Below are 12,371 nucleotides of genomic sequence, written 5' to 3'. Positions count from 1 at the left end.
CCTTTGCAGACTACACATGCTTACGCAGCTACTTAAAAAATATGTTATATATCACCTTGAAAAATAACATTTCACGGTTCTTTTTAGAAACAAAAACAAACATAAGAATATTTCCAACAAAAAGAAGATATGTACATTGTAATGACTTATACAAAGATCTGGGATTGCTGGCCAGTAGTTAAAATGCACCAACTGATGCTGATACAAGCAATCATAAGCTGATCACATGCTTGACACTTGTCAGCAGGTTGGTTGGTTGGTCTGGACAGGCTGCAGGGATCCGGTCTCACCCGAGGTCTGTGCTCTGTAGTGGAGCATCAGAACGGCACAGAGGGAGATCAGGCACACTGATCCTCCACCTGCTAACCTGGCCACTGCCCACCAAGACACTGCAAGCAAGCAGAGAGATAATAATAAAAAAAATAATTATAATAACTATCAAGTGGGATCAAGAAAAGGCTAATTCCCTGCTGAAAACTAGAATGGAGAAATGCAATGTTTTGATGTTTTGGATGGTAAGCCTTCTTATGGTCTGAAAGCTCATGAGCTGAACCATTTTCTGTTTCTAAACATCCACGTTGACCCGCCCTGATCGTCTCTGTGAGGCCCTGCACCATGGACTCCACACCCACACTGACCTGCCAGCGTGACAGCTGTGACAGTGCTGTTCTTCCGAATCCCATGCTCTGCCTCTACCACACAGCTGTAGCTCCCAGTGAGCGTCCAGTTCACTTTGGCCATGGAGTACAGAGCCGAGCTGCTCCCCTCGACCACAGGCTGCCCGTCCCGGAAGAAGGAGTAGGACAGCGAGGAGCTGTAGTATCCTGTCAGCTCGGCCTCGCAGGTGAGGTTCACGGGCTCCCCCTCCTGCACTCTGGCTCCTGGGGAGGCTCTCAGAGTCACCTGGGAGAAGAGGTCTGGGAGCAGGACACAGGACACAGGCTGGGTCAGCAGTGCTCCACAGTGCCCTCTGCTGGGAGTGCTGAGCTGGATTGGCTTTTACTGCCACAGGAGGAACAAAATGTGCCGGAGAAAAGTATTCAGTCATACCTTTCTCACTGGAATGTCTTTATACAGTTACATTAAGGACATTTATACTATTTTTCCAGTTAAAGGTGTAGCTGTTTTCTATAAACAGAAACGTATTACTCTAAATTCATTGATCACAAATGCTGCGTCTCTATCCTCTTCTGATTGGCTCACCTCTGATGGAGATCAGCACAAGCTGAGACTCGTCCTCCGATCCCCCTGTGTAGGTCACCCTACACCTGTAGAGTCCCTCATCCCGCTTCTTCACTGGAGCAATGGTCATTCTGTTTCCGCTTTGAGGTGTCAGGGTTTCATTGTCTTTGTAGAATGTGTACCCCACAATCTGTTGTGAGCTTTCATTCTGCGCTCTGCACTGTAGAGTCAGCGTCTGTCCTTCAGTCAGGGGCTGTGGAGGTGTCTGCAGGACCAATCTCCGATCTGAGGATATCAGAACATTCTCCTGTGAGCCTGTGCAAGGACGTGGAGTTGGGCAGGTATTCTGTTTCTATTTCCATACAACTACAGTCCGGTGCTTAAGTTATTGTGTAGACAAGAAGTTAATATAAAAGGGCTTTGCATTAATGTAACAGGAACAGATTAATTTGGAGTGTTCTCTGAACTGTCCCTACCAGATTATATATTGGGAGCTGAGCTGATATTGTCTGTGGTCAAAGATTTGAGTTTTTCCACTCTAGTGAAAGTGGCAATTGAGCTCTGGACAGTGGATCTACTGGACAGATTGGAGAGAGATTCCATACAGTCCTCACCATCCTCAGGATAGTGGCAATAGAGTTCAACTGCAAATGTAGTGCATATAATGAAATATTATGTTAATCGCATAAAACTGAGTGTGATTTCATCACCCTTTAATTTTGTCACACTCCTTGTATTTATTATAAGGAATTCATACATTTTTATTATCAAGAGTTTTATTATCAAGTATTTATGACACTATTCTCATCTCTTACCCAGCACTCTGAAGTGCACAGATTTGCTGCGTTCTTGTCCAGACTGGGCCTCACACCAGTACAGTCCGCTGTGAGACTTGTCTCTGAAAGTAACCTGACAGTTTTTCCTATTCTCCCACTGGCACTGTACTGATTCAGTTCCTCCTGCAGTTACTCTGTACCAGCTATACTGCCTCCTGCTGGAGTCTCCTCCCAGCCTGCAGCCCATGGTGAGCGACTCTGCAGGAAACAGTACTGTCCAATCAGGATGCAGCATCAGTGTGGCCTTGGGGGGGTCCACTGGGGGAGACAGAGAGAAACAGCCCAGCTGATTAAACGTTAAATCAAGAAACTTGACCTGGAGAATTATAGTCGTGCAAAGAAGAAGCCATTAGCAACTATATTATTAGGCAATATAATCACATAGCCAAGTTTGGCAAGTAAATGAGTCTTGGGTTATTAACTCTCCACCGATCCTGTAAATACAGGACAACATATTAATGAATTTGTGGTTCCTAATCTTAAATATACCACCTAGTTTTGCAGAAACCTCCTCTTAAGTGCAGGTATTATTCAATTAACAATGATACAACTGCATCTTTAATTAAAAAAAATAAATATATCTGTTCTCTTGCAGTAACTCTCTGGGCTTCTAGGTGGAGCTGTTGCCATATCTCATTTCATTTGAAATCAGTACTTATTTTTTTGTTCACTCGTAATGAATATTTTTTTTCCTCTGTTAAAAATGGTTTAATAAATGAAATAAAATGATGACTTAATAAAATAATAAACTATCTCAAGCCATTGTAGTAGATTTACTGTGTATCACTGAACAGTTGCACTATTAATGGTGAGCAGAACTAATGAAAAGCTGGTGGTTCACACGTTAGATAGACAGATAAGACTTTATTGATCCTGAAGGGAAATTGATGTGCATTGATGAGCATGTTCCCAAGCTCTACTCAGTTATGGTCTGGATTCCCACTCAAACAAAATTGAAATGCTGGTTTGCAGAGGCAGACAGTATTTGAGTCAGTAGGAAGTCTGCCAGTGAAAGTTAAAAGCATTTCTGTGTTCTGATGCTCTTCAAGTTTCTGCTCAACCACAAAACAGAATGGAAAACCAGCCTCTCAGAGTGAAAAACATCAATAGAAGAATTTCCTTAATTACAAAGATGCCTTATTGTGTTTTCTGAAGCTGCAGCCCATCTTACCAGAGACATTTAAGAGAAAAGGGTCGCTGGGCTGCGAGTATTGAGGAGGGCGCCCTCTATGGACCAGACACAGGTACTGCCCCCGGTCAGACAGGACCACTGAAAAGATCTGAAAGCTGTTGCCATTGACACTGCGCTCAGTTGTGTTGACCACAGGGCTTCGCAGATCCCCTCTGAACCAGAGATACTCCACACCGTGGAAATGTTCGCTAAGGAGACATCTGAGGGTCACTGGCTCTCCAGAGTACAGCGTCTGCCACGCTGGCTCCTGGGTCACTCTGGGCTGTGGACGCTCTGCAGACACGACCAGGAACATTGTCAGAGCTGAAGAACCTCTCTTTCATGACTTTCTTTCTTGTATTATAGGTGCCAGCAGGGTTATTATATCTCATGCCCTTCTACTGATGGAGGAATTGTACACATTGCATTTTGTTTCAGTTTTCTATAAGGATAAAGAGACATTAGTGTTTGCAAGTTTATGCATAAAATAAGAATTTTAAAATGGCATCAAAATGCACAAAAATCAACAAGCATAATTAAATAGACAAGCAAACAAGAAAAGTGAGACCCATTAAGCATATCTGTCTTTGACTGGCTTCCTCATGCCCTCTGCAGTGTGACTCACCTGTCACATTGACCTCCACTGCACTGCTCATGGCCTGAATTCCCTTTCCCTGGGCTTCCACTCCACAGAGATATTTCCCAGAGTCCTTCAGCCTCACTGCTGTAACAGAGTGTCTGTCCTCCGGTCTGGACCTCAGGACACTTCCGTCCTTAATGTAGGTGTACTGCAGTTCAGGGGTGTGTGCAGGGGTGTTTAACTGGACGGTGCAGTGCAGAGTCAGAGTCTCTCCTTCCCAGACAGGCCCCAGGGGCAGGACTGTGAGACTGATTCTGTGGAAGAGCTCTGTCGAAGAAGAATCAGATGTCATTTATAGTCCTTGAATATGTGCGACAGAAAGTGGACAAAAACTAGTAGCTCACATTCTGTTGTAGCATTCAAATGCTTAATGATGCTCCCATGTTCTTTTCTTTTTTTTTGCTTGTTTAATGCATTCTTTTTAGCTTTTAGCATCGGTTTTCTTTCTTCAAGAAACCAGTGCTCGCAAGTTAAAACATAATGACTTCAATCATAATGACTTGTTTTTCAATCTAAGAACAAGTTCTGCTGTTGCTACAATTTAATTTAGGATATATCATTGCAAATATACTAATCTACTAGCTCTGCTTTGTTGGAGAGCTGATGAATTGTAAAACTGTCTGTTTCATTATTTCATTTGCGTCAGGGCTGACGTCAGGGACCAACCAGGCCAAAACAAATGGCTTCACCTCTCACTGTGATTCCAGTCTCATTGCTTCTTTTTTTAATCCCAGTCCCCACAGCCTCCACCTCACACCAGTACTGCCCTGTGTGATTGCGCAGCATCACCGGGATGGTAAGAGTCTTCTCTGAGCTCTCAGATTTCCAGTCCCCTCCTTCCTTCACGTAGGAGAAGTGCAGCCTTTCGTGGGCTTGGTCACTCAGCGCAGTGTGGCAGTGCAGAGCGACAGAGTCGCCCTCCGTGACTAAGCTTCCTGGTTGGACTGACAGGGCAGGATCAGTGAGTTCTGTGAAAGACACACATAGAGGGATAGGGAAATCTTGACAGTCATTTCTGTGTCACCCCCGACACCAGCAATTTCTGTTCTGACTAGGCCAACAGTTGTGTGTCTGGTAGAATAATCCTTATTATCAATGGGGTGTCTGGTACGCTAAAATGCTTTGGGCTCATCTGTGCTACAAAATGCAAAACAAAGTCATTATGTCAAATTTAATGGTGGTATTCAGGCTTTTAGCACTATATAAATGCTTTTGGAAGTGGTGTTGGGAGACCAGTTGGTAACAATCCAACACAACTGCAGAAGACAGAGTGCCCTGCATTAAAAATTGTTTCAAGTGAAAAAGTGCTGTGAGATTAATCTGCAAGCCTACTTTTGAACCATAGACTACTGCCACCAGTATTATCAGGGTAATACTCACCCAACACATTGAGCCTGATGGGCAGGCTGGGGTTCAGGTAAAAGGTTCTCTGTCCTCGTACAGCCTGACACCAGTACTGGCCACTGTGAGACAGATTAGCAGGGCTGACGATGTAATTGGAGCTCTGGCTGTTGTGTGCTGGCTTGTCCAGACTGTCTTTGTACCAGTAAAAGCTCCAGCCTGGAGAGCCGTCCTCCACCACACAGGAGAGGGTGACTGTATCTCCTTCAAACACCTCTGTGTGTAGAGGCTGCAGGGAGAGGACAGTTCTGGGACAGGTGACTGAAACAGAGAAAAACGACTTTAAAATAGACAGAATACTTCAATTTACCCAGGTGATGGTTGGCAGTGTGTTTCTTCACTATAAAGTACATTTACACTGTAAATTCATATTCAGGGTTTTTTCTTAATATCTCATCAGTACATCCACTAAACTATCTCCCTATTTTGATCACATTTCTGTTCAGTAAAAACAATTATTAAAAAACTTGATAGGACAGAAATACTCATTTGAAATCCTAAGTAGGGTTAGGGTTAGCACTCCCACACTACTTAGAAATTTTTGACGTTCAGTGCTGGATTTTGGGGCCCAAGTCAGCTTTAGGACAAGTGATACTTTGCTCATATGTGATATTTTATTTTTCAATACTACTGGCTGCTTGTGCTGTGTATTGCACCGCTGCATCCATTCAATAATTGGATCCCAAAACTGAGTAAGACAAAAAAGAAAACCTGCTCTAAATGGTATACACTCTTAATTCTGTCATTCAGCTTGCAGCTAGAATTATAACGGTATTTAACATTCCAGGTTTCTTGTAACCCTAACCCTGCTCTGGACTTAAATGGATGCTTAATTATATACCTTTTTAACAGATTTTTCCAATTGATTGAAAATGTGCCTAAAGAAGACATTATTGAAGGAGATGAATTTCCAAGAGATTTTATCGGTGGTTTTGATTGTTTTACACTAATATTTTTTGGTTTGAGAAACGTTTCAAATCTCTTTAGTGTTTTCCAGGGCTCAACACAATAACTCAACGGGACTCCTGTGGAAGGTAATTGTACACTGTCACATACAAAATATTAGTAGTTCAGGTGGGTAGCTGTGTCAGCATGCGTAGGCTGCAAAGGAACAAGTAATAGGTTTATTTCAGGCTGAAAAGAGAAGAAAGAAAACACAACGTTTCGACTGTGGAGCTTTCTTCGGGTGTGAGGGAAGCACTAAAGAGATTTGACACATTTCTCAAACCAAAAAATATGAGTGTAAAACAATCAAAACCACTGATAAAAGCTCTTGGAAATTCACCTCCTTCAACAATGTCTTCTTTACAAAACATTTGTTTTGCTTTATTATGATATTCACCATTGCTGTGCTGTATTTCACCCAATTTCCTATATTATAGAACAGGGAAAATGCCTGATTTGTTATTCTACTCAATATAGAAAAGCTGCAAGTAAGAGTGAACGAGACACCATACCCTGTACTTTCAGCTTGACTGGACTGCTCTTTTTGGAGTAAGATGGATTCTCCCTGCTCCTGCCCTGACAGGAGTAATGTCCTGTGTGTGATTCCAGAGCTGAAAGGATGGTCCAATTCTCATCTTCAGACTGGTGAACTGCAGAGGGGTGTTCATCCTTGTACCAGTCAAAGCTGTGGATCTGATAACTTCCAGGGACGGAGCACCTCAGTACTGCAGTCTCTCCTGCGTACACCTCTGACCACTCCTGTCCCAAGGATACCACTGCTTGGGGCCTTTCTGCAAACATACAGGAAGGAGCACAACATAAACTATGAACTAGTATATCAGCAGTGTGTCAAAGCAAAGAAATTCTCAAAAAGTACATTACAGCTTGATCTACAGCTTACTGAGGATAAAACCAACTTTATAAGATAACAAACACCAGGCTTTGGAACACCACTCTCAATAAAACTTTTCAGGGAGTTTTGACTTATATTCAGTAGTTTCAACATACAGTCTATACTTAATTTTCCAGTTCCAGTTGCCTCATATGTGTGGATGTTATTTTTTGACAGAACTTAATTTTGAAAAATCTTTCTGTAGGTTGTGAGACACATCTAAAGGCAATGAAAATGAAAAATTTCATTCTGTTCATTCTGTGATTTATTTGCTGTTTTGTCTGTATGACAAAGTAACATTTGAAGTAACTCTGCAGTAACATTGTCTACACATCTCTTCACTAAACAGCCCACAGTCAGTAAGATCTTAAATGCTGTTTCTGGATAGTAGCTGCCGCCCCTCTGCATCTCTGTAGCTTGTATTGAGACTCACCGTGTACCTCCAGCACAGCTGGCTGGCTGAAATTTAAATAAATGGGCTTCTCTCCCCTCTCTGCTCCACACCAGTACAGCCCTTTGTGAGACAAGTCAACTGCTGTGATGGAGTAGTTCGCTCCAGCCACATCCTTGCGGTCACTCCGGTGCACAGTGGTGTTCAGGTTGTCCTTGTACCAGGAGTACAGCCAGCCCAGGGTCCCGTCCTGTGCCCCACACCTCAGAACCACTGCGTCTCCTTCAAAGATCTTCCTGTCCGGATCCTGGGTCAGGTTCAGGGTGGGCAGCAGGTCTGAGAGAAACAATCTGTGTTATAACGAGAAGTTTGACAAGCCTCCAGGCATTTATTTCATTTCAAGCTGAAGGATCATGTTAATGATGTTGGCCATTCATAAAGAGTGATCATGTGTTGGTTGGTGGAGTCTGTGCATGATGCCGAATCCCTTAACTAAAAAGCAGTTTCACAGTCTGTATTTCATGACACTGGTGCAGATGTCACTGGTTTGAAGCCCTTTTTATGCAAAAAACTAATAATAATAATAAAATACACGTATAAACTGTTTTTCCAGACCCTCCACTCAAAAACCGTTACAAGAAATCAACAGCTCTCACTAGGGAGGAGAACAGAGTAATGAAGCCAATACACAGATGAAGAACTATGAGGAACTAAAAGATCAATACATAGATTTTTTGGAGGCCATGATTCATAAATTCCAGGGGCTTTATTTGGCCAGGACTACTCTTTTTGAGAAACATCCTGGGTTTTTTAATGACCTTGGTGAGTGAGGACCATGGTTTTATATTTTCTCCGAAGGACAGCACCATTTTTTTTAAGAGAACAGTGTTCCCATCACTACAGTAGACCCACACAGAAAGCAAGGTCAGCACTCAGTACCGGTTCATCTTCCATGTGTTTACTTTCCTCTGATATAGGTTCTGTGCTTTGCCAAACCTTTGCATATCTTTTCCACAGTTTTGCAGCACTTGGGTTGTCAGGATCCATGTGAACATTTACAATGGTCGTGACCGTGACACTGCACAGACCTGTGATGGAAGAGGACTCACCTGACACCCTCACGGAAACAGTCCGGCTCCTGTTGGAGTAATAGGGAGCAGAGGCGCGCTGGCCGGAGCACGTGTACTGACCACTGTCCTGCACGGTGGCTGAGGTCAGAGTGTAGTTCACACCACTCAGACTGCTGGAGTTGGGCTGAAGTACTGGCAGCTCTTCTCCATTCTTGTACCACTTGTAACTCCATTGAGAGTAACCTCCAGGGATCATGCAGTTTAGGGTAATATTTTCACTGATGAACGCCTCTGTCCACCCCATGAGCAGGGTGAGCTCAGCCTGTGGGCGCACTGTAGAAATATTTGGCAGGCATTTATGTTGGTCTGATTATTCATGTGCTCCAAATTCTACATCTACAGTGAACCACTGTAACCACACAACACACATCAATAGGTCACTGGAGACTTCTGGCTGGTCACTTTTGTACACTAACCCTAATCCTCATCATCCCTATAACTCCAGTCACAGCCCTGAAACAACCAACGGTTTTATTCTTAAATCTAGCCAGGCACCTACAGAAGATGTGTCGAGAGAAATCAGACTGTCATTCATTTAAAAAAAAATTAAAACTGTCCTGAGGAGAATGTGTTATGAATCTCTTTTTTTGGAATACTATGTCACAAAGCAAAATAACATTCTTTGGAGAAGAAAATGTCCGTAATACAAATCTGAAACAGAAAAGATAAGAAACGTACAGAGGTGAGGGTTGAACAGATCCTTATCTGAATCCCTCTGAAGGTCCGATGTCTCACCTGCTATGTGCAGAGTCACTGGCTGGCTGTAGCTCAGTTGAAAGGAGGCGTCGTCTCGGGCAGCTCGACACCGGTACTGCCCCCTGTGGGACAGGGCAGTGGACTGGATTGTGTACTGAGCCCCACTGCCGGGGGCCAGGATCTGGGGGCTGTCTTTGTACCAGGAGTAGAGCCAGTCAGAGGAGCGAAGCCCAATATCACAGCTCAGAGTGACATTGTCTCCTGTAAAGAGCTCTGACCCGGAGGGCAGCAGGGTCAGATGTGTCTCTGGCACAGCTGTGGACACAGAAATAGAGTGTTCATGGGAATGATCAGCACTGCTGGGATAAAGGTATTTTCACTCATATGTACTGTATGTCTGGTTCAGTCATGATAGAAAATGCTGATCTCTCATTGCTCACGACAGGATTCATGACATGACATACAGTAACAGATGATATTCCAGGAAGAGGAAAACATCACCACCAGGTACAGAGCAAGATTCCTCCATATTCTTACCCCACAGCTCCCAGCATGACTTTATGCGGCTATAGGATATTATTGTCAGTGTTACCCATTAGATTCCATTATGTATTCTTCTTGAGAAACAGGAGCTTTGTCACATGAACCCTAAATAAACCTGGAAATGAAATTATGATTTACTCAATCCTCATGACAGGGAGAAAAAACTGTTCCTTCGTTATTCTGGTCATCACAGTGGAATGAAGGGCTGGCGGAATTGCAGAGGATAGTATGACACAAGTTTTTGCAGCCTGAACACTGCACTCCTTGCAGTCTTTTAACACTCACACTGACAGGAAGTCTGAGACACTTTGGTTTTTGCTTCAGTTCTGCATCAGGAACTAAAGAACCAAGTAAACAACAGTTTTAAAGTAAACAGTTTGAAGCCACTTATGTGGTATAATAAAAAAAATAAGAATGTGAAAAGCAAGCGTGTTGCATCTCAGGCTGCTGAATGGATATAGGCTTCAAAAATCTGTGATCCGATGATCTGTGGACATCCATATCAGAGCACCACTGCATCATCAATGCATTTCAGTTTGAAAATAAAAAAAACATCAAAAGTTAAGAAATGCAACAGTGATATGTTACAATGAGAAAATGTAACAGTTTTTCCTGATCCTGAGTTTTCATCCACAATTTGGAGATCATGCAGTTTGAGTTATCTCTCAGAAATAAAGTTGTAACACTCACTGGAAACTCTAATCTGGATGATGTCGCTGTACTCTGAGTAATACTCCACTTGTCCTCTCGCTGCCCTGCACCTGTACTGGCCAGTTTGAGACACAGCAGCTGGAGAGAAGGTGAGAATGGAGCCGGTTGGCTCATTTCTCTCTGTTTGGCTCACAGGGTCTCTTTCGTTGTTTCTGTACCAGGAAAACCTCCAGTCATCAGGCTTTCCCTCAACCCGACAGTGTAGAGTCACTCTCTCTCCGGCACAAACCTCCCTCCATCTCGACTGCAGGCTTAACCCTGCTCTCGGCCTGCCCCCTTAAACAACAGTGTTCAGTACAGTGTTATCATCCTCACAAAATGACCTTGTCACAGAAATAAAGTCCCATAGTCTGTACAATACAATCTGGAGTTTTAGGAATTTGTCAAAATCACAGAAAAAAGTCAGCTATTTGCATCTTTCAGCACAGAGTGCAACAGCAGAGCACTTTTAAAACATACAGGTGAAAAATGGCCAGAAACATACTTGATGAAAAAAAACTTTTGGCCAGCAGACTGCTTATTCTATAATTATTATTGTTTGAGTTTTTCTTTTTATTTCATCCCTGCTTTATGCACAATATATAGCAAGGACATAATAAATCCTGGCTATAGATGGAACTGAGATGAGAACTCCTTGCTGCAATGAAACCAAATTCTAATATGATCAGGACAAGGAGGTAAATACATAGAAGAGAGAAAAAAATTAATTGGTTCACAAGGCAATAATGCCTTGATTGGTTAACAGTCAAACCAGATACAATGATGGTTTCACATGCTGTAATTTTTTGTTGGGATCAATTCACATTAATGCTACATTTCTGCATCTACTTTCATCAGTGAATCATGCACAGCCATCACACCATGTGTTTATCACAACTGTCTGTATAGTATTAGGAAACTCTGTAATAAAAAGATTGATGAATCATTTAAAGGGGAAAACAATCACATCAAGAGTTATAAATTTCCATCAGACAATAATAATCAAACCCAGAACATTGTCAGTTTCACATGTGCATCACATCTGGGATCAGTTTACCTGTCACATGCAGCTCGGCAGGATCGCTGGTCTTCCTCACTCCCCTCGCTCTCACCTCACACTTATACTCCCCAGAATCCATAAGCTGGGCGGCAATAGTGTAGCTGTGAGCCGACCCTGAAGAGCCCACAGTCTCTGGTCCTTTCCAGAAGTGATACTGGACAGCTGTGTGCTGTCTGCTCTCATGCAGCTGAGTCTGACAGTGCAGAGAGATGGTCTCCCCCTCCCACACATCCTGCCAGGGCTGGACGGACAGCGAGGGCTTTGTGAAGAGCTCTGTAGGACAAGCATGCAAAATATAAAAACAGCATTTACACAACCATCGTAACAGAGCAAGGGGCACTCCCAGCATTTTCACTTATAGCTCTTAGCACTGTGCACTGGGCTTCATGATGGGTGTCTGCATCAATCCCTTTTTAAATAAAACAATTGACACTTTACAAGCATGTTATTCTGATATTTAATATTTTAATTAAACTAATCTTTGATCACCAAAAGTAATAATAGCTTGGTTTTACTCACCCAACACTTGCAGGGTAAAGGGTTTGCTGGAATGTTGTTCTACAGGGTTACTTGTCATCATAATGTAACATCTGTAGTCCCCGCTGTCAGATATTGAGACTGAACTGATTCTGTATTGACTCTGGTTTCTATGAGATTCGTCCAGTTCTCTGTCCTTAAACCAGAAATAACTCCAGATCTTGGCATCCCCATTGACCTCACATTCCAAGGTAACAGTGTCCCCTTCAAGTATCTCACCACCTGGGGGGCTCAACTTCACTTTGGGCTCCCTATTA

General features: G+C 43.0%; 1 protein-coding gene across 1 annotated transcript; it reads right to left on the bottom strand.

Annotated features, from left to right (window-relative positions):
• Nucleotides 1-240: 240 nt before the first annotated feature.
• Nucleotides 241-12,154, bottom strand: LOC148833894 (basement membrane-specific heparan sulfate proteoglycan core protein-like). The gene is made up of 15 exons (XM_088915698.1): nucleotides 12,097-12,154; nucleotides 11,575-11,850; nucleotides 10,518-10,814; nucleotides 9,324-9,599; nucleotides 8,568-8,861; nucleotides 7,501-7,794; nucleotides 6,688-6,966; nucleotides 5,210-5,491; nucleotides 4,519-4,797; nucleotides 3,815-4,096; nucleotides 3,190-3,483; nucleotides 1,998-2,276; nucleotides 1,204-1,467; nucleotides 639-917; nucleotides 241-389 (listed from the first exon to the last, which is right to left on the bottom strand). The coding sequence occupies exons 1-15, from the start codon at nucleotides 12,152-12,154 to the stop codon at nucleotides 241-243; spliced, it is 3,882 nt and encodes a 1,293-aa protein (XP_088771824.1).
• Nucleotides 12,155-12,371: the final 217 nt, after the last annotated feature.

This window comes from Atractosteus spatula, chromosome 5 (assembly GCF_055471065.1).
Source record: "Atractosteus spatula isolate fAtrSpa1 chromosome 5, fAtrSpa1.hap1, whole genome shotgun sequence".
In the NCBI taxonomy this organism is placed as follows: Eukaryota; Metazoa; Chordata; class Actinopteri; order Semionotiformes; family Lepisosteidae; genus Atractosteus; species Atractosteus spatula.
This window is presented reverse-complemented; position numbering and strand designations above follow the sequence as displayed.

Coding starts and splice junctions, on each gene's coding strand:
- LOC148833894 (XM_088915698.1), bottom strand. CDS start 12,154: ATGACAAGTAACCCTGTAGAACAACATTCCAGCAAACCCTTTACCCTG. Junction 11,851..12,096: donor CTTTACCCTGCAAGTGTTGG/GTGAGTAAAACC, acceptor CTTGTCCTACAG/AGCTCTTCACAAAGCCCTCG. Junction 390..638: donor CACAGCTGTCACGCTGGCAG/GTCAGTGTGGGT, acceptor GCTTGCTTGCAG/TGTCTTGGTGGGCAGTGGCC.